Source organism: Rhinolophus ferrumequinum, chromosome 21, assembly GCF_004115265.2.
Source record: "Rhinolophus ferrumequinum isolate MPI-CBG mRhiFer1 chromosome 21, mRhiFer1_v1.p, whole genome shotgun sequence".
NCBI classification, from domain to species: Eukaryota; Metazoa; Chordata; class Mammalia; order Chiroptera; family Rhinolophidae; genus Rhinolophus; species Rhinolophus ferrumequinum.
Genome location: NC_046304.1, coordinates 10601487 through 10623244, shown reverse-complemented (window position 1 = coordinate 10623244; position 21758 = coordinate 10601487). Strand labels below are relative to the sequence as shown.

The window sequence follows — 21758 nt, the reverse complement described above, 5'->3', positions numbered from 1 at the left end:
ACATTCCAGGTAGTTCTACCACGCAAAGTCCCAAATATCACGTTGTCAGTTAATAGGTGTTTAGAAGATGTGAAGTTGAAAAAAATTGTAGGGTGGAAACTTTACATCTGTAGAACCAGCATGTACTATATGTTTACAGGATGGGATACCATCAAATTGGGCTAATTAGGGAGTGATTGCAGAAGGAATTAATTAACTTTTTTTTTTAATGTGCAAGGACCTTATTCAGAAGTATTCCAGGGAGCAGAAACAAGGAGGCAGGATATGGAGGGGGAGAGTCAATATGAGGGTTCGTTCTCAAAGTAGCTACCACCTGATATAAATAAAATGAATTGGACGGCTCGATCTCCATCTTCCAATAGCCATATAAACAACTGTTATCTGTTAGAGGAAGGATTTCTCTGTCGGCCTCTGTCTCCCAATGGTGGAAGTTTTGCTCCATTGGCTGTTAACTCCCCTACGCATCCGCGCTACCTAAGTGCCTAGGGAGACCCACAGCACCTCGTGTCTCAATAGCAGGGAGTCCAAGACTTGTGCTTGGTGGTGATGAGCCAGAGCCAGATCATGCAGAGCCATGTCGATCCTCGATCTGGTTGCTTCTGCCAATACTGTCTCACATTGCTTTAGCTTTTTATTTTTTTATTTTTTAAAGTCTTGACTCGTGGGGAGTTTGTGATCAATGAAAAACTCCACAACCTTTTGTTTCACATTAATGACTATCGTGTTCAGTATGTGGGCAATTGATTTCCTTTTTGAACTTCAATGCAGCGCTCATTTATCTCTTTTGAATTTCATCTTGTTGATCGTGGCCCCATTGCTTCAGCTGGTCAACGTCATTTTGTATCTTGCTTGGTTCTGTCATCCAGAATATGAGGTAATTCTTCCTAGTTCTGAATCATTTCCAGTGCGCTCCTGTGGATGTAAAATGGCTTTGAAATTACAGAGAGATGACAAATGCGAAGTGAGGGGAAACCTACCGACTCTTCATTCTATCACTGTCACTTTTGTTAGATTGGGGTTGTTCTACTCATGCTGGGGGTGTGTGCCTACCTTAGTTGAGGTTCTCCCAAAAGCAAAGCTTGAGGCAAGGACTTGGGTGCAGGTAGTTTACTTGGGAGATGGACCCACAAGGCAAGAGAGTGTCAGGTGAGTGAGCCAGAGAAAGGAGGAGTCAATAAAGGCATATTCTGAGCTCATTACCCTATGGACAAAGGGGGTTCAATCTTACTGGAGACATTCTGAAGAATCATGTAGAATGGGCCCCAGAACTGTCCCACTAAAGGACAGGAGGCTGGGATACTTATCCACCCAATTCTCATCTCCCTTTGGGTGCAAGTTACTGTCAGGGGCATTAACTTCCCTACACCTCTAAGGAACACCTGCCTGTACATGCTGAACAGATTTCTACAGCTTCAGTGCAAGCCCGGGGGCTGGGAAGCGGAGGGACACTGCTGCGGGAACTTTAAGGAGGGCCTGGTGACACGCATCAGTGAGCCGAGGGGTACCCCAAGAGTTGGTCACTCAAGGAAACTGACTATGGGTAGGGTAAAGGGAGTGTTTATATGAGATGCCGTGAACTCCCACTGTCCTGCTCTTCAGGCTGATGGTGTCAATTCTGTTCCATCCTTTCACTCTTCTGCCCTGTGCGATGCTGTATACAGATACTTGGGGTGGAAACTTCGTGAAGCAGGTCCTTGCCTCAAGCTCTCACACTTTCCCAGGTCAGAACTGCCACTCCATCCTCACCTCCATCCCTTGGGGCTTACAGGTGCCCAGTGTGGTGGTGGTGGTGGGGAGGTTGTTGGGGATGTTAAAGTTCCACGAGCACCTACTGATGGGGAGTTGGTGGCTTCAGGGTTGCTCCATGCAGTCACTAGGCCTATGCACTAGATGGTGACCAAGTTAGGCAAGTATCTCTCCTTGCCCTGGGGAAGCCTGAAGGTTGGTGAGGTTGCCTAACTCGTTAGGCTTCACCTGAATTTCAGCAAGCGATCTGTTTATATCAATTTGGTCCACAGGAAGTACTGCGCCCAGGAAAATCAGAGAAATATTTTGCCTCCCCTCAAATCTAAATCTGGTCTGAGACCATTCTTTAGTTGAAATTGCCGTTTGCTTTGGAGATAGGATTGTGTCTTTTGGCCTAAGACAGAGTCTACAACCTTCTGTAAAGAGATTGTAAAATATTTTAGGCGTTGCCACGTAATGATCTCTGTCACATCTTCATCTCCTCCTTCTCCTCCTTCCCCCTCTCACTCCCGCATCCGCTTCCTCATTTTTTTTTCTTTTTTTTCACAACCAGTTCTGGAGGCTGGAAGTCCAAGATGAGGGTGCAAGCATGGTTGAGTTCTGGTGAAGGCCCTCTTCCAGGTTGCGGACAGCAACTTCTCGTTGTGTACTCACACGGTGGAAGGGCCAGAAGGAATTCTTATGATCTGTGCCATAGAATTGGGAACCCTTCTATTGAAGCTCACTGATAATGAGTGTCCATGTCACTCTTGTATCTGCTGGAGTGACTTGGCCAAAAGGCTGGATTTTGAAAAGGTCCTAAAGCCAAGGAAAATAATTTGCAAAGAATTTTGAGAAAATTATCTTGCTTTGTTAAGTTTGGATAGATTCTTATTTCTCTTCAGGTAAATTCCTAAGGAGAGACTGAATCACGGGTTGCACATTTTTCAGGGTTTGGTTCACGCAGCTAAACTGCGTACCAGGAAAACTCACACCTAGTGACAGCCCGTTGGCACTAGCACTGTTAGAGGAGAGTGCTGGCTTCTCTGTGCTCGTATCCGAACTTTGTAGACTAATGTTTTAAGATCTCATACATTTGTTGGATGAAATATGGAATCTCTGCTGTTCTACCCGAAATGTTTTTGATTAGGAGCAAGGTGGAATATGATGTGTTTGTTTGCTCCCTGTATTTTTAAAACTGTGTTGTTAATTACTTCTTGTTGCTCATTTTTTTCCACTGGGGAGTTCTATATTAGAGTTCTAAATGCTATAAATGCTTTGATGAAAGAAAGCAGCAGCAGAGGACAGCAATGAAAATATCTCTAACTTGAAAAGCATTCATCGCAAGTTGTTAATTCATTCAGCAAATGGTAAGAGCCTACTCCATGCTAGGTGCTGCCCTAAATGCCACCCTAAAGATAAAATATAGAAAAGTCCTGGCTAATGTTTTTTTCTTCAGTACTTACCATTGCCCAACAGACTAATGTTTCTTTATTTTCTGTTTCCCTTCTATTTTCCTTCTTTTCTGTGAGCTCGTTTTGTTGACTGCTCTATCACTGCGGCCTAGAACAGTAGAAGGCACTCAATAATATTTGCTGAATGGTCAAATACATGATCTTTCATTCCTGGTAACTTTGACTCATTGGCTTACCTGGTAATGGGAATTTGGCTGAAATTGCCTGATCCAATCAGCTTAGGTTGGTCAGAAACATTCCATTTCTTTTAAGCCCTGTGGTTTCATTAGAGTGGTTTGGGAGTAGGTAAAACTGGTGCCACCCTGTCTGGGTAAACGTATATGAACAGAGATATTGCTTTTGTCCAGAGATAGTCACACTGTTTATGTAGGTGTGATGTCAACAGACCTTGGGGTTGCCAGGTGTGAACCAAATTAGCAATTAACAGTATCATGTCATCCTTCCTGTGGAGGTAGCTGTCACTCTGGGGTGTGCATAGTAACTGTTGAGGGTCTGGGTGGGGTCAGGGCTGATAGTGAAAACTGAAGCTTGCGGGAGTGCAGGTTCTGAAGCCAGGAAGACAGTCAAGAGGCTGTAGACAGTTCCAAAGCGGGAGGAAGTCCACACTTCAGGTAGGCTGCTGGGGAAGAAACTGCGGCAGGTCTAAGAGCTTCATGGGAGCCTGGCAGGATATCAGGTTCTGTCAGTAAGGAAAAAAAGGTCAAGCAGAGAGTCTTGAAACCTCAGTTTAACCCATGGATGAGGATGAGGGCTCTTCCGTTCTGAGTACCAGCAACCAGGCCAGGACCCTGATGGGCAGGTCTGTTACAGCCTCAACCTAAATTATCCTCGTATTTCTCACCTGCAAGAGCCACTTTTCAGCAAGCTGCAGCTGGACACCTGCAGGGGGTGAAGTACCCTGCTGGCAAGAGGTGCTAGGACCAGCCAGAAGCAGGCTCCATTTTCAGACAGACATAACAGAAAAGGGAAGGAACAGCAAGGAGGCTTGGAACCTAAAATACCTCACAGCAAATTCATCATACTCAATTCTTGCCTTTCTGTTGACTTCCAGCCAATTGGAATTTGAAATTTAGGGGACAAATTCTGACAGAAGAGCTGGATTGGGAGCCTGAGTTGCTTTGGGTAGTTAGTTGGTGAGCACTGTTTGTTCAAGAAGCAACTGAGGATGCAATAAAGACAACAAATGGAACTTTCTTTTCCCTGTGAGTAGGTACAGGGATATCCTAGGCTGGCCAGTTCATGGCTGGCTGGGCCAAGAGTCGGGGACCAATCAGAAGTGGGCATTTTTAAAATCAAACATGAACTGGTTACCATTCCTTATCCGGAAAGGGAAATTTATCATCTGGTGAAGGCTATGGCATTCTGTAGACCACCTAGCAAGTCATTCTACCAACCAATATTTATTGAATGCCCACTCTATGCCAGGCACTGTGGTAGAACGATAAACTTCTCTATTTAAGGCATCTGCACATAGCATTTTTAAATTCTTACTTTCACATCTCTGTTGCATTTTACATAGTAGCCCTTTACATGTTACTCGGTGATAATTGTGGGTTCAGTTCCAGACCATCACAATAAAACGTGTCGTAATCTTTTTGGTGGTGGACGGCCTTGCCGTCAATTCGTAAAAAATTCAACATCTGTGAAATGCAATAAAGCAAAGCACAACAAAAGGAGGAATGACTGCATTTTAAGGGCATTGACAATATTACAGAGAAAAAGAATTCCATGATCATTTAGCCCTATTTTCACCCAGGGAACAGCCCCTGCTGTGCCTTATCTTCTTACTCTGGTTATGTTTCCTTACAGCGTTTGTCATGACCTGACAGAAATCAACACGTCTATTTGCTTATTGTCTGTCTTCCTCATTAGAATATAAGCTCCATAGGGATGGGATTGGGGTGGGGTATGCCTTTTATAGTTGTATGGTCGAATCCCTAAGGCCTAGAACAGAGCAAGCACTAAACTCACAGCAGATAAATGAAGGATTTTCCTCTCTCTATAAAACCACTTCTCACCTCAAGGTCCAAGTGAGTAATTTTTTAAATTACAAAAAACTATTATTATTATTATTTTTTTATTACAAAAGTAAAAGATGTTGCTTTAGGGATTGTAGGTGCTATAGACTGAGTTTAAGATCTGGGCTAGAGAAAAGTCATAATTCCCATGACCCGAATCCCAGTTCTTTCGCCACCTAGCTTTACTTAAGTTTAGCCTTTCATACCAGTGAAGATCCTCTCTGTATGGTAATTTTTCTTAGAATTTGGGGCATTTCCAGAAAGTGCTATCTGCCTTCCATTTGGAGTTATAGCCACCAAACCATTGACTCATTCTTTCACTTTCATTAAAGCATATTACAGAAGTGTTTGCTAAGTGCCTGTTGCTGGGGGATATTAAGACAATCAACATTGTATCTGTGCTCAGTGAGCTTCAGTTTTTTGGGGAGCTCAGATACCTCCATGACCAAAAGGCTGTGTTCAGTTAAGTCTCCTGTGAAGATCCATAGCTCTTCTTGAGCTCAGAGGAAGGAGCACCCACTTTGGGGCTTTAGGTATCAGGGTAGGCTTCCTGGAGGAGGTAGCATAAAAGTGAGACTTCAGAAGGCAGAGAGGAAGGCAGGCTGGACAAGCTTAGGGAACAGCTGTAGTGCACAGGGCAGTGGGAGTCAATAAAAGGCCCAGAGAAGAAGGGACCTGTCCATTTGGGGCATGCAGTGGAGAGTCTGGTCAGACCTAGCTGGGTGAACTAAAGGAAGTAGACTGTAGAAGTGGGTTGGAGTTGCTTTGGGAGGGCCTTGAATGCCGGACGTTGTAGTTTGTACTTTATCACAAAGGCTGCCAACAGGATGCCAAAACAAGTTTTGGAGCCAGTGATGCTCTGAACGCAGTGGGATTTTAGAAAGATTACATATTTTGATGGCTGTGTGGATTGCTGGGCTGGAACAAGAAGAAATTAGAGGGAGAGAAGTTTGGGAAGGGCGGGGCAGATAAATAGGAGACTTTGGACTGGGGAGGAGATTCAAGGGGAAAACACTGGGAAATGGACTCATGTGAGAGTTTATGAAGGTAAAGTCTTTCAGGTTTGGTGACGAGGCAAGTGAAGTAAAAGCTGGGGAAGGGGATAATTAAGGGTGATTTGATGAAGCCTTTGTACGTAGGGGAGTGATGACACTATTGGCAGAAACATGAAGATTGTTTTGGAAATTTCAGCTGGGGCAAAAATGAGGATCTATTTGGGGTTTGGACATGAAGAGCTGGAGGTGGTGGTGGGACATCTGGTGGATGTATCCAGCCGGTCATCAGTAACCAGCCAGCCATTGGAGTCCCTAGCCTAGCCTGATCTATGCCCCTAAAGCTTAGCAGAAAATACTGCCCCCAAAATACAGAGAAATTAGGCTGGATTAAACCTTTGATTTTGAGGTGTCTGCTTATCTGATTCAACAGAGGATTACCTATGCCCCATCAGAGTTTTCATGGCAGGGTTATGTGCATCGCGCCACCTTTTGTGAATATGTGATGTGGCTGGAGTCCAATATCCTCATTAGGTGGAGTCCAGACCTCTCCTAAGCAGCTGGTCCAGTCCCGCCTCCCCCAGTGGTGGAGCCTGGCCTCTGTTTCCTGAGTCTCAGAATTTGTGGCAGGGAAGATGCCGGAATGCTCGTGCCTGCTCTCAAGGATTGTGACATTGACTCCTTTGGCTCTCTCCAAGAAAGACCTTGTACTGGGACCCAGCAAACCCCTTCCTAATTACTGGTTTATGAAGGCAGAGGGTGGGGCAACCACCACTCACCTTTCCTACCTTCACAGAGCTGAGTTTGTAACTTCTATCCCTCTTAGAGGCTGCCTCAGTCTTCATTTCCACTTTATTTTCCCTGGATGGGCATACTGGAAGCAGGGAGTAGGGCAAAGGTTGTTGAGAAAGCTCAACCAACACAGAGGAAAGAGATTATTAGTACAGGGCTTTGATACGTCGGAGAGCTTTGCCAAGCAAAGCCCATTCATTAAGATGGGGCTAACACACCAGTCCTGACAAACACCAGTTCCGAGTCCAGGCTGGGTGGGAGGGGTGGTGGCTTGGAAGATGACACCAACATTTTCTGCAGGGCCTGGTCTGCCATTAGGTGACTCAGTGTGTTTCCCAGGACTTTAGCCAAGAGGCAGGGACAAGAGTTGCCGCCTTTCTTTATTTTTTCCTCTTGGGATGGGACTGTTCTGTCTTGGCTCTAGGCCCACAGGAAGCCCTCTCCGCCTAATTACCTCTCTGTCTGTGAGCTCATTGCCCAGAGCACAACTTTAGGCAGGGAAGTAGAGCCCCAGAGCCTAAAGAGATTCTCTGATGTCCCATGTCACCGGGCTTGGACTAAGACCTGCTTGGGTTTAAACTCCAGTTTCTCTGGGCCTGTTTTCCAACATATAAAATGAAGGTAATAATTTCAGCCTCACAAGCCACTTGTGAGATCGAGGGAGGTAATGTATGTAAAGCACTTAGCACAATACTCTAGCCCAATAACTGGTAGTTATTATTAATAGTCCCCCTTCTTGAGTGGCAGTATGGTGGTCGTTAATAGTGTAGTTTCTGGAGTCAGACAATCCACAGTAGGTGGGTTTGAATCTTGAGGCCTCTTTTTTTTCCTCATTGAGTGACCTTGGGCAACTTCATCTTGCTGAGTCTCAGTTTTCTCATTTATAAAAATGGGAATAATAACAGTACCTATCTGGCAAGGTCAGTGTGGACTGAATGATACAAACCAAGCATTTAGCACAATTTCCAATACATACAAATGGTACAACAGAAGTGAACTACGTACTCTTATTATTATTGTGATCTTTTCAACCTATGTCCTTCAGAGTCTAGATCAAGGTGCGATCCTTAATCACTTCTCTCATCTTCATTGATTTGGAAACCTCTTACAATCCTTCTTGCGTTGTTCCTGTTTAACTGGACCTCCCAGGCTCACCATGCTCTCACCTTGAGGCCTGTATTACACATCATTATTGTGTCCAAAAACCCACAAATCCAATTCCAAGAGCACTGATGTTAGAGAGAATTGCATTGCCCATTATACAGCAAAAGTTCCTAAAATTGTTTTAAAAACAGCTGTTTCTTCAAGTTTCCTCTCCCTAAGCAGCTGCCCACCCCCATTTCTCCCCTTTCTGAGCTAGCCCCTTCCCCCCTTCCCTTTCCAAGTCCCCTAGGGGGAGTATGTTTAATATATAAAATGGTTTGGGGGCCAAGGGGGATGAACAGAAACCCACGCCCACACATTTATATAAATACATATATGCTTAGATATGTAAAATATATTGTCAACTAGGGCCAAACCCTCTGCACATTAGAAAGTGACCAATGTATGGACAGTTCCACGTGGGGCCTCTGGTCCCCACTTGTCCCCTCTGATCGGGTACCTTGTCCCCACCTCTAATTAAGCTGAAAGGAGTCGGCCTCAAGTGGCCCAACGAAGTCCTGGAGGGACACGGGTCGCACTTTCCCGGACTTCTCCTTTAGGCTTTGCCGGAATTGCTGTTCTGGGCGAAACTGTTTTCAAAGTTTCAACAACAGCGCAGTGGATTGTCGGTCTGTTCCTCCCTGCCACCCCCATCAACCCCTGCTGCCAGGGGATCGTGCCACATCTGCCTGCTTGTTACTCTCTGAAGCCCAGGACCTCGCCCCCTTCCTTTTGGCTTGGGCTTCCAGGTCTCGGCTGCTCCGACCTCCTGTCTTAACTTCCAACCGGCTACAGACAACTGCGAACCACCACCCGAGCCAGCCCCTCGCCTCCGGATGCAAGGCCGAGAGCCTGGAAACTGCTCTCTGGGACTCTGTCCCCACATATATAAATGTGTATATTTATAGTCCCTTGGTGCCCTCAACGAATCCATTCATTCAACAAATATTTGGGTGCCCACTTTGTGTTAGGACCAAGCTATCTGTTGGAATAAGAAAAACGTAAGAGGTTCTAGCTCTCATGGAACCTACATTTTACAGAGGAACACAAGATATATAATCTCAGCTATAGGAAACGTCTTAAAAACAACCTCGGTCTTTGTGAGAGAGTGACGCGGGCTAGGATACCCCCGGTATTCCACTCGGTGGTTGGCGGCGGACTCGGCGGTGAAACCTGAGCCGCGATTCATGTTATAAACGAGAGCACTGAACCATACACTGGAAGGACCTTGACGGCTGAAAACCCGGGAGGCAGGTTCTCACCCATCGTAGTTACACCTTCACGCAGCGCAGCGCGTTTTGGGGACCCCGGAAGGCCAATTTCCCGCCGGTCGCGGAGCTGGGGCCGCAGCCAGCCTTACGTCAGCGAGCCGGCCCGGCCCGGCCCCCTGTGACGCCATGCGTCCCCACAGCCCCGCCCTGCCCGGCCGCGCGCATGCTCTGAACCTCGCCCCCGTGCGTCACAGAATGGCCTCGGACACCCAGGCAAACCCTGACGTGTCGGGGAGGAGCCGGGCGCGGAGGTGCGGGGAGTGGAGCGCAGGGCTGCGGAGTGGAGCAGAGCTGAGCGGCTGGGCGGGCCTGGCCAGGCCAGCGGAGCGGACGCGTCGGTCGGGTGGGGGCGAACATGCGTTTTTGACACATTGGAGGTGAGCCTGCGGTGCGGGGCCGCTCCCGAGGGGGCCGGGCCGAGCGGGCGGCGGCGAGGCCTGTCCCTAGGGAGCCTGCCGGGCCGGGGGGCTGCCTGAGGCCCCGCTGGGTCGAGCAGGGCCCGGGTTTTGGGGCGACCAGTCCGGGGGCAACTGTTCCAACCGCTCTAACTGCTCCCTCGCCGCCCTGGTCCGACGCGTGGCGCACCGGGGGTCCCTGCAACAGAGCGAGCGCGGCAGCCTCCGGAGGATGTGCCGGCGTCCGAGGGTGGGGTGAGGGGTGGCGTGGACGGAGGCCGGGACGTGGCACCTCGGGCCAGGGCGCTGGTGGCGCAAAGAGTGGTTCAGTTTGCGGTGGCAACGGCGCGCCCAGCCTTCCTGCTACCCCCCACCCCGCCCCTTCTTTCTTAAATCCCTTCAGTTGGGAGGGTTGTTTGGAGCGGGGTTGAATTTGAGCTCTCTTTGCGTCTCTCCTGCTGGGGGCGAGAGCGGAAGCAGCCCACGTCGGACTCTGCTGGCATTCTGGTGCTTCTCCGCACCGAACTGCTAATCACTCCTTTTGGAGTTCAGAGGTGTCACCAGACGGGTTTGGGTTGCTTGTGCGCGCCTCTTTTTGTCTGGTAAGCAACGAAGTAACCCTTTAAGTTTTGCAAAGAAAAGTGAAGCTTCTTTCACTACTGATACTTACGTTTTATGTCAATAGCGCCGTCACGCATTTCAGAACACTCCTGCTCTCTTTTGAACCTCATCACCGGGTGGTTGTGCCTGATTCTGTTATCGCCATTTGACGGATGGGGAAATTGAGCCTGGGTACGGTGGGGGGTATTAAGTGATTTATACTGTGGATTCTACCAAGTGATGGGTGGATTCACTTGGTTGAGAAGTTTCGTCTCTAGGCCCCGAGTTACGGTTTGTTTTTGTGGGATTTTTATGCCCGTCTCAGGTGGAAAACAAAGCAGAAAATTTGACTTGCCAAAAATATACTAGAAGTTAGTAGAAGACTTGACTCATATTTTTGAGCAGACTCACCTAAGAACTGCTACTCCGTTATAAGAAAAATCCTACTCTGAAACTTGTTCATGGGTTGCTGGCTAATTATCTTGTCTGATAAATTGTGGTGTTGTTCATCCACTTAGGAACTAGGGTAATGGCTTTGCTGATCATGAAGTTGGTGGTGTAAAATGTAGCATTGTCGTGGGTTGAAGAGAAGTAAAGGAGAACTGAGTAAGGTATCTCTTCTGAATTTCTATTACAGTTATTATTTAAAATTGGAGATCATCAGGCATAGAGAAAACCTTTCGCTAGCTATGGTTAGAGTTTGACCTGGTTCAGATAGACGTTGCTAAATCTTAGGAAGCTGTTCTTTTTTAGCTCTGTTCTGACTCTTAATTAAATAAACTGAAGTTCGGTAAGGAACAGTTAAAATATGTAGAAACTTCAGTAAAAGCTTAGATCTTGCTTTCATGACATTTGCAAAACTTATTTTTATTCTCATCTTAAACCATACTGAGATAAATTTGGTTACTTAGAACTTAAAATTACTTCTGACATAAGTTTCTGAGCACTTACTTCATAAGGTAGAAAAAAGAAGTTTGATAGGACCAAAAGGGAGACCATATTTATGGACTTTGAAAAGTTGAAAATTGTGTAAATATCACCTTTGAGAGAAGTAGAATAATTTTGGTAAAAAGGCATGTATTACCTACTGTGAGGTCCAAAACAACTTCCCATCTCATTTGAGCATTCTACAACTATTAACAAGACAATATCTTGTTAAAATGGATAAAATGGATTTTCTTGCAGAGTAGTATCCTTGTATACATCCTTGTATCCTTGTATATATTTAAGTATCCTTAAATACAGCATTTTGGACAGGTTGTTTTATACCCAAATGACTTGATTTGTCAATTGCTAGATATCTGAAGGTCATACAGTATGATAATACTCTATGTAAAAGTTGTCATACTTCTGAGATTCATACTCCATCCATATGAGACATAATACTGAAGGAAGATTTTGTGTAGCAGAGGAGAGTACATAATTATCTGCCTTCATTTCAGCTTCAGAAGATTGTAGATGTATCATTAAAGCATTTTTTTTAGAAGTATAGTTTTCTATATTGGCTAACTTTCTGTCCTCTTAATATCTCTAGTTACATAGTTTCAAATAACACAGTGAACACATCCTCCCGCTGTAACTTGAAGCAAACTGAACAGACTGTCTTTGCAGCTCCTGAAAAGGTCTTTTGAATATATGCAGCAGTAGCAAATTTTTGTCATTTGTAAAAAATGCAATTTTTGGAAAGGGTAAGTCTGATGAATAAAATTGGAGTGATGAAGCTGGATAATACCGGTTAGGAAGCAGTGAAAATGAGGTGGGATCACAAAGAACTTCTTTGTTTAGTTTTTAACCTGGCTCTTCAAGGCTATTCCAAAAAAGGTTTAAATGTTTTCAGTAATGGTGGTATCACTGGAATATGCAGATAGCTTCCGGAAGTGATTAATTTTAAGGGATCATTTGTATGATATAAATTCTGAAGCACATTTATTTTGTGGGCATACTTCAAAGATTTACTACTGAACTACCAGTTTTTTATAATTTAATGAAATTTATGCTGCATTTACTGTGTGCCAGGCTCTGTACTACTTTACAAATATTAACTCACTGAATCTTGGTAACAACCCTGTTTTAATTATTATCCTCATTTTACAGGTGAGGAAATGGGGCACTGATTGGTTAAGTAACTTGCCCAAGGTCAACTCGCAAGCAGCAAGGTGAACTGCCTGATTCAAACCCAGGCAGTTTGGCTCCAGGGTATGGACTCTTACACTGCTGTGCTGTGCTGCTCCTACCCCTTGTTTGCTGTTTAAATGTTTTTAATTGGCTTGTTCTGGAAAAGATGATGGTCGTTTTAGTAAAAGTTTTCTGGCATAGATTATATAATAACTGTTTGAGGAGCCAGTAAGCAAGTTGTAAAAATAGCCTGTTAATTAGAAAACTTGTAGTCAACATTCAGTTCACACAAGATTCAGCAAGAAAATAGAGATGTGTGTGTGGGAAAAAAAAACACACCACATATTAAAATAATTTTGCTAGAATTAGTTGACACTGAACTAAGTCGTTGGATAAGAAGGAGGATACAAGGCATAGAACTAGATTCTCAACAAGTTTTACATTAAAGGCTGTTATTTAAAACCTGAGTCTTCAGAGGACACCGATGGAAAAGTTGGTAGTTGTGTTAGGAATATGGCCCTGTTCGAGCACCAAAAATCAGGGACAAATGGATGCTTCTGTAGCACACGGAGAGGTGTAAACAGTGCGATTCCTCAGGGAAAGCTACTTAGCTAAGCGCTCTTCAAAATAATAACTGCTGGTAGGTCCTCTGCTGCTGTATAAATAGGTTAATAACAAAAATCAGCCTCATACAGAAAATCTTCTCAACTGGGCATGTGAATTTATAACATTTATAGATAAAAATAGATAAAAGCAACCCTAACTCTATTTGTAGAAGGATTGGCTCCATATTCAAATATGTATTCAAATAAATGTTAGATGCCAAGGAAGGCATCTGATAGTCATTATGACGTCCCATAAGGACACTGGCCCATGGACCACACAATCACCAATATCGTCAAATGCTGAAATATCATCAAGTGCTTAAAACTTAAAAGAAAAAGTACCCTACCATGAATAAAATGTCGAAATACTGAAGTAGCACCACTCAACTCTAGAAAGGTATACATGTAATCTAGAACAGGTGCAAAGCATGACAACAGAAATATTTAAGGGACCAAGATGGCTGCCAAGTGAATGTAAGCTAAAAAGACAAATACTCACTTTGAGAAGACCAAGGCTGAGTGGTATTATCATCAAAGTTTACAAAATTAGGGCATAAAAAAGAATACAGACTTGTTCACCAAATTCTATAACCTTTCAAGGGAGCAACACACAAAACTCATGGAAAATTAAGACCCAAAATAGGAAATTCACTGATGGCTATAAAATTATGGAACTTACCACAGTTGCATACAATAATATAAAATCCGTACATTAAAAAATTTTGACTTGAAATCTTTAAAAATGTTTTGGGGAAGGGTCAGGACTTTTTTATACTGGCATTTTGATTTCTCTAGCGTTTCCGCTGCTTTTTTTCTTCGTGACACAAGAGTGATGTGCTTTCTCTACAACTTCACTTCCCAGCCACGCGATCTATTCTATGGGATTCCTCATTTTTCCTGGAGCCATCCGTCTGGCTGAGCCTGACGAACTAGGCTTCATCATCTCTTCTTTGCAATCCTGTGTTAGAGCCACTATTTTCCTGCACCCTGTGCTGTCCAGGTCTCATCTTTCTTCTTTTGTAACTGTCTCAGGAAGTGTGTGGGAGGTAACCCTCCTGAGTTTTTGTATGAGAAAAAAATTCTCTCTTTTACTGTTTTCTGTTTCCTCTCAGTTCATCGGATCTTAGGATTTTCTTATTCATGCTACTGGGTTTTCTCATTTGTCTGATGGTTCTTGGTTGTCTATTCATATTTAAGACTTAAGGGGTTGAATTATGATTATTTTAGATGGCAAGTGTGCAGTGATGAGTCCAAGACTCTCCCGAGTAAGTCCCATCAGCTCCCTATTCTTTGATGTGGAGCCTGTATTGTTCTTTGATGTGGCGCTTTATAAGTGACTAAATGTGGCTTGGCATTCATCAAATGGATAATTTTGTGTAGCCGAGAATGATAGGTTTTATAATCCTGATTTAATACATGGTGGTGCGTTGCGAGGTAGAAATAAACTACCCACAAATCTTTTTGTTTCATTCCTGAAATAGGAATTTAGATATTAATAAAGGAAAGCAGTACTTTGACAGTAAAGAGGGAATAATGAAAGAGAAGTCAATTCAAATATTTGTTGAATTTCTACTGTGTTCCACATTTCTGGTGATGCTGAAAGGATTTATAAATAACACACAGGTTCTGCCCTCAAGGAACTAGCTGGAAAGACTTATCCTTTCACTTTTCTTCATATGTTTCTTGTTTAAGATAAAGTAACAACCGAACTTTGCTTCTGGTGTCATTCTGATCTTCATAACATTTTGCAAAACCGTAATTTACTGGATTGTGTATCAGAAACTGAATATTTGAGCTGCACATTGATAACGTGGTTGCCAGTGTTTGTATAGCAAATGTATCTATCCACATTTGAGGACCAGTGCCTATAGCTTCTTTACGGCTGGATTCAAATATAATAAATCTTTTATTGGCATTTTGGGGAAAGACCTTGCGTAGAGCATTCAAGGGACATAGTGATTGTTTCCTCACCCTTCAGTGCTCTCTCCTGTCCTGTAATTGTATCCTCATCTGAGTTGTTAATAGGAAATATGTCCCTCCCCTCAAGGATACTTAGGAAATAACTCTCAGGAGTTATTGATACCACATGGTGATGCCTTTGGATATTCTTTTGAAATACAAATACCTCTTGCTGCTAGATAAGCCTCATCCTATTCACACCTTACTACAAATTAAATTACAGTTACAAATGAGATAATTCCTACATCTGGGAAAATGAAGTGGGAACTGGGAACCTTGACGAAGGAATAAGATTATTAAATTAATCAGTATTGTTTACTAATCAGAAACATACTTGAAGAAATAAAAGTCTAGTCCAAACTCTCAGATGAAAAAACTTGAGACTTTTGAGAGATTAAGAGGGGAGGCTAGAGGCTAGGTGGCTCAGCCGGGTAGAGCGCAGTGCCCATAACACCAACATGGGCCAGTGAGTTGCATCCTCCACAACTAGACTGGAACAATGGCTTGACTCGGAGTTGGGGGGGGGAGGAGGGGCAGGAAAGAGAGATTAAGCAGATTGCTTGAGAATTTAATGGCAGAATTGGAACCCTAGAACCCAGGCTCAACAACACCCCAACCCTTTGGGGGAATTACATTTTAATGTGCTGTCATGCTATGGAGTATCTCCAAGAGTAGAATAATACAGACAGAAGTGTGCAAGTGTAGGAGTAATCAGATTAGAGGATTTGGTGCACCAAATATTTATCCAGTACTTAACAGTATCTGATACATAGTAGGTGCTCAGAAAACATTTGCAAGCATTCTGTACTTTGTCTGAGCAAGGTGTTATGCTTGGTGCCATAAAGGGATGCAAAGTATGTCAAGGAGCCATCTCTTCTCAAAGAAGTCTTAGTCTGGTAATTTAGGATAATTGGGAGATCGACTAACAGGTTGCAAAAGTCATAATAGATGCTGTGGTCAGAAGAGACTTGACTAAAACAGAAAAAATTGCAGTAGGCCATGAAGGAATTAAACTAAGTGTATATAGTTACATGTTCATTTTATTCAACCAGAAACCACTCTGTACCTCCTTGGTATACCCACCCTGAAATTGGAGTTCTGTGTTTGTTCTTGTCTGTGACTTTTTGCTAAACCTTCTTTAGTGGATTGTGGCTAGATGAGCTCTAAGTTTTCTACAACTCCAAGTTTTTACTAATTTACTTTTAAAGCTGGTCTTGAATTCTTGCTGCCAGGTATGGGTGAGGTTGAATCAATTTTGGTTTAAGTTAGTAAATTTTATTGAGTATCTGCTGTTGTGCAAGCAATGTGCTGAGGTAGCAATAAGTAATAACATATAGCCTAATAGGTAACATAGAGGAGAAAGCCAGATGCATTACTATGTGGTAGATATATTCATGAAAGCATGTGTGGAGTGTAGAGTATGGGAGATTTTAATGTTATCTGGGTGAGGACAGGAAAGTCTTTCTGGAAGAGGACAGCTAGGTTTTAAAGGATAAATAGGAGCTTTCCAAATGCACAGGGAAGAGCCGTTCCGGGTAGAGAAAACATCCAGACCTGAAACAGAATGGTGTGTTAAGACAATTTGAAACAGTAGTGCTGGAATATAAAGTGGGATGCTTGGGGAGGGGGTTGTAGGCGGTAAGACTCATACGGAACTTTGCTTCTTGAGCTTGGGCATGAATCCAGAGCGAGCTCGGTGTCTTTGGTATTTTATCTGGCCTTGACAAACGGGAGCTTTAGGTAGTCAGTCCAAATGCAAGGTTAATTAAAGAGGTATTTTTCTTCCTCTGTGAATGCCTTGGGAGAAGAACCAAGATGAAAGAACATTGAAGTTGGAGGATTAGTGAATTTAATGGATGAAACTTAGGGCTTAAAAGATCATTAACAGGATGGTTTTAGAAATATAATAACAGTAGATTATTGGGAATGTGGTAATTGATCTCCTAGTCGGGTCACCAGGCATAAAATATTTCAAGCAGGTGTTTTAAAGCAAGTGTACAACAGAGAAGGACATGCAGAAACAAGCATCAGCTCTGACAATAAGCTTGTTTCTGTTACCTCATGCCCAGATCAGTTGGCTATAAGCCAACTGCTGGAGCCCTGGTGGCAGGATGATTCTGGGGGGCCAATTCACCAGAATCTAGTGCTGTGACCAAAAGTGCTTTATACCAAAGGACTTTGTTGATCTTTTTTCCTATCATGACCTCATCCACAGTATTGGTGGTTCCTAAGAGTGGGGCAGTGAAGTGATTTATGTGCCTGAGTTACAATAAAGAGTTAACCACTCGTAGAATCTTTCATGTTTAACTGCCTCCAAAATGCTGCAGATTTGGTGTTATTCCAGATTTTATACGTTACTTAGATTCCATGTTCTGTATTAATTTATAAATTTGTCTTTAACGTTTCACAGGCTTTCTTGATCATGGATGGTGAAGATACACCAGATTTTTCAACTTTAAAGGAGGAAACTGCTTATTGGAAGGAACTTTCCTTAAAGTATAAACAAAGGTAATATTGAAAAGCATCCTACAAGTAGGGGAGGGCATTTGGAATACACCATTTCTAACATCTGCATGTTTTTTTTAACATAAAGTTAAAATTAGAGTTTCAGATTTAGGATTGGGATTCTAGTAATAGTCATAACATTGCTTGTATTTACATAATACAAAAATGCCATAAGTTACTCAAATTATTAAAAAAGTAAGAGAACTTAGTGTCATTTGTGATTTCTTCCGGTGGTTAACCTTTTTTTTTGCGTATTGCTCTACGTGGCCATCTGTGGCCTGCTGCCTGTGCGCTGTCTTCCTCCTTGTTTCAGGCTTGGAGATTCTGATAGGCTCTGGAGGGTTCCATAGAGCAGGCTGGGCTTCTCTGCAGCATAATCAGTGTCTGCAGCCAGAAGGGTTTTGAGGAGGGAGAAGAGCTTTAGGGAGATGGAGCATTTTATAAAATCTCAATTAATTGGGAAAACCTTTTGAGCACTAAAACTTAATCTTAAATTTCTTTTTAAAGTGGACTCTTTCTAAAATATATATATACATTTTCCTACTTTGGTTAACAGAGTTTACTAAGCCTTATCTAATCTTTTATTTAGCTGTTTCATTGTTATGGCTGAAGCCAGTTGTTATATTGTGCCAGTGGATATAAAGGTGTGTGTCTACGGCAGAGGTTCTTAATCTTTTTTTGTGCCATAGACGCCTAAATAGGCTGGAGAAGCCTATGGACCCCTTCTCAGAATAACATTTTTAAATGCATAAAATTAAATAATAGAATTACAAAGGAACAGATTATATTGAGAAACACTTATCTAAATATTAAACTGATTTGTGGTCCATTAATATGTGCTTCTTTATTAACCCATTAAAGAAGGAAGACCTAGGGGCGAGTATATAAAACGTGAGTCCTTTTGGGTTCTGTATTCATTTTCAATGAGCCCCAGATATGGAGTAAGAGATGCAAAACAGATTGTCTTTATTGTTTAGTATATTTTATTATAGCATAGCATTCAGGCAAGAATTTTTGAACTGATGTATAATCATATTCAATATGATCGTTATGCTTCCTACTATAATTCATCTTTCTCACTTTGTTTCTGATTAGCTTCCAGGAAGCTCGGGATGAGCTAGTTGAATTCCAGGAAGGAAGCAGAGAATTAGAAGCAGAGTTGGAGGCACAATTAGTACAGGCTGAACAAAGAAATAGAGACTTGCAAGCTGATAACCAAAGATTGAAATATGAAGTGGAAGCACTAAAGGTAATTGTGGCAGTAGAAGCTGGTATCTAATGTACTGGGTGTCATTAAAATGAGAAATATGTTTTTTCAGGGGGAGTCTTAAGAGCAGCAGGCAACAACAACAAAAAAATAAAAAGGCTTAAAGTGAATTTTTGACATGAATTGTTTTCTTTCATGGAACCAGGGAAAAGGTGGTTTAGAGTTTAGGAGTTCACATAGAAACTCTGTAGCTGTCAGTTTTTCAGCTATAATGTTCCTAGCTTATAATATTATATTGTAGTTCCTATAATTTTCAAAAGCTGCCTTATTATTTGTTTTGACAGATTGCCTCATTCTATGGCACTTAGAAATTATATTTGTTTGAAATACATACATTTATTTCATTATTCATTGTCCCTTTAGTTTTGGAGTTTAGTTTGGATTTTAAATGTCCTTCTAAAAAGGAATTTTCAGGATGAAAAGATTTAACCCCTTTTGCCACTCTTCACCACCTGCCTTCGCCAAAAGCTTGGAGAGTTTCCATGTTTGGGGAAGGCTGGGGTGGGCACGTAAGGAGTAGGGAATTTGAACTCTGTCAGTCTACTTTGTGCTTACCCTGGACTGCATTCATCCTGAGAACCCACAGGTTCCCGCAAACGTTTGGGGTTTTTGAGGCAACGGTTTCATTATTTTCCTTCTTTTCAGAGAGATCATTAGATTTCTTTCTGAGAGGACATTGGTTGACTATTTAAATTTTATATGAGTGAAGGCACTTAGAATGAATGTGTCATTGTTTTTAAATATTGTAAAAAGGAGAAGGGATACCATCAACTCAAATTATGGGTGAATTCCTTGGATTTTTAAAATGTGGCTTGAAAACTTTATTAAAGAAAACTATATATTAATGACACATGCTTTTCTCCCTGTACCCACACCTTCAGGAGAAACTAGAACATCAATATGCACAGAGCTACAAGCAGGTCTCAGTGTTAGAAGATGATTTAAGTCAGACTCGGGCCATTAAGGAGCAGTTGCATAAGTATGTGAGAGAGCTGGAGCAGGCCAACGATGACCTAGAGCGAGCCAAAAGGTAAGTGAATGGTGTACATTTTGTTAGAATAACCGAAGTTGGCAATCAGTGATTAAAATACATGTCTTCAGGTTCACCCTACCACCTAGATCTTAATCCCAGAACACTTTCTGTTGGTATTTCATGTCACCTGAAATGCATTGCACTGAAATTAACCCAACCCCTAATCTCCCTGGATATGCCCTTCCAAGCTTTTCTTTCCATTTTTCTTTTTCCCTTCTTATTTCATGTACCATTGTTGGTCCTGTTGGTGTTTTCATTAAAACATGTTTCATTCATTCCTCTGTCTTTCCCTTTATGGTCCCAATACCACCACACCTTTTATAGGTCCTCACATCTTATACCTGAATTCTGCAGTTATTGCCTAGCTGATCTGTCTTTACATTTTTACTCCTTTTTATTCTCTTCTGAAGTTTTATTTTTTTGTTTTTTTAAATTAAATTTATTGGGGTGACATTGGTTAATAACATTATATAAGTTTCACCTGTACAATTCTATAATACATCTTCTGTATATTGCATTGTGTGTTTACCACCCAAAGTCTAGTCTTCCTTTGTCACCATATGTTTGACACTCTTACCTTCTTCATCCTAGCCCCACTCCTCCCTTCTCCTCTGGTGACCTCCATACTGTTGTCTGTGTCTGTGTATTCTCTTCTGTTTTAATACTGACTAATGAATTTTCTCAAAATACTGCTTTCATAATGATTTTGCTGAACAACCTATAATGGCTTGCTATTACTGTTGTCAGGCTTTCATATGTCTGTAATTAGCTGTTTCTTAACTATTCCAAACTTAATTCCTATTATTTTATTCCTATTACTTTATTGTCTGGTATTTCTTTGCTTAATATTTGAGTGACTCTTAAATGCGTGACATGATGCTAGAGTTGAGGATACAAAGATAAGCTAATTAATACCCTGGGGTGTTACAGGTATGGACAGTCCATATGATAAATATTCTAGTATAAAGCGTATACAAGCTGCTCCAGGGCACAGAGAGGGGAGCAGCTAAAGTACCCTGGTGGGGTTGGGAAAGCTGAGTCTTCAAGGAGAAATAGAAGTGAACCAGGTGAAGAGAGAAATGCAAAGACAGGCAGGAAAGTGCGTGAGGTATTAATATTTCATTTTGATTGAAGTGTATAGAGACAGTACAAGATGAGACTGGATGGTGGTTGGGACCGGGTTGTGAAGAACCTTGTGTGCAATGTTTGAAAGTCATTTTGTAGACAATGGGGGGCTCTTTAAGAAGTTTTTAAACAAAGGAGTAATATCAGATTGTGATTTAAGAAGATAATACTGAAGAATTGGATTAGACAGGAGTTGATGTGAAGACTAGGAGTAATCCAGATGATAGATGAAGAATTAAGCCAGGGGCAGAAGATGGAGGAGAGCAAATGGAGCTGAGAGACGTTTTGACAGTTGACAGGACTTGATAAAATTGGACATGGCATTATAAGTTCTAACTTGAGGTTAGGGAATTTATATCTGTAGCAGATAGCACGTAGTGGGAAGGGGGACACATAGTAGGTACATGTTAGTGTTTGTTGAATAAGAGTAAGATGAAAAATGCAGGAATAAGAAGTGGGTTGGTAGGAAGAAATTAAATGGAGTGGGACCCGGGACTTTGTGTTTTAAACAAATTCTTAGTTATTTTTTACATACTCTAAAACTATTGAAAAGTTTTCTGAGGGCGGTTGGTTGGCTCAGTTGGTTAGAGCGCAGTGCTCATAACACCAACATCGCCGGTTCGATTCCCACATGGGCCAGTGAGCTGCACCCTCTACAACTAGGGTGAAAACAGTGATTTGACTTGGATCTGATGGGTCCTGGAAAAACACTCTGTTCCCCAATAAAAATTAAAAGAA

At 42.4% G+C, this 21758-nt stretch overlaps 1 protein-coding gene and 1 long non-coding RNA gene across 4 annotated transcripts in view; one reads left to right on the top strand and one right to left on the bottom strand.

The window, feature by feature from the left end:
* The window catches only part of NDEL1 (nudE neurodevelopment protein 1 like 1), a 48687-nt gene that overhangs the window by 9038 nt on the left and 17891 nt on the right, over positions 1–21758 (top strand). Inside the window, exons 1-4 of one of the 3 annotated variants that reach the window (XM_033090821.1) lie at positions 9614–9793; positions 17501–17598; positions 18691–18844; positions 19744–19892. In XM_033090821.1, coding sequence (XP_032946712.1) covers positions 17513–17598; positions 18691–18844; positions 19744–19892 — 389 coding nt within the window. In that variant the 5' untranslated portion in view covers positions 9614–9793; positions 17501–17512. Of the gene's footprint in view, positions 1–9613; positions 9794–17500; positions 17599–18690; positions 18845–19743; positions 19893–21758 lie in introns of those variants that run through there. The other 2 variants (XM_033090824.1, XM_033090823.1) reach the window with 2 other exon arrangements.
* On the bottom strand, positions 324–9486 carry LOC117013552 (uncharacterized). The gene is made up of 3 exons (XR_004421348.1): positions 9408–9486; positions 6990–7084; positions 324–912 (listed from the first exon to the last, which is right to left on the bottom strand). It is a non-coding gene; the product is annotated as an uncharacterized LOC117013552 (long non-coding RNA).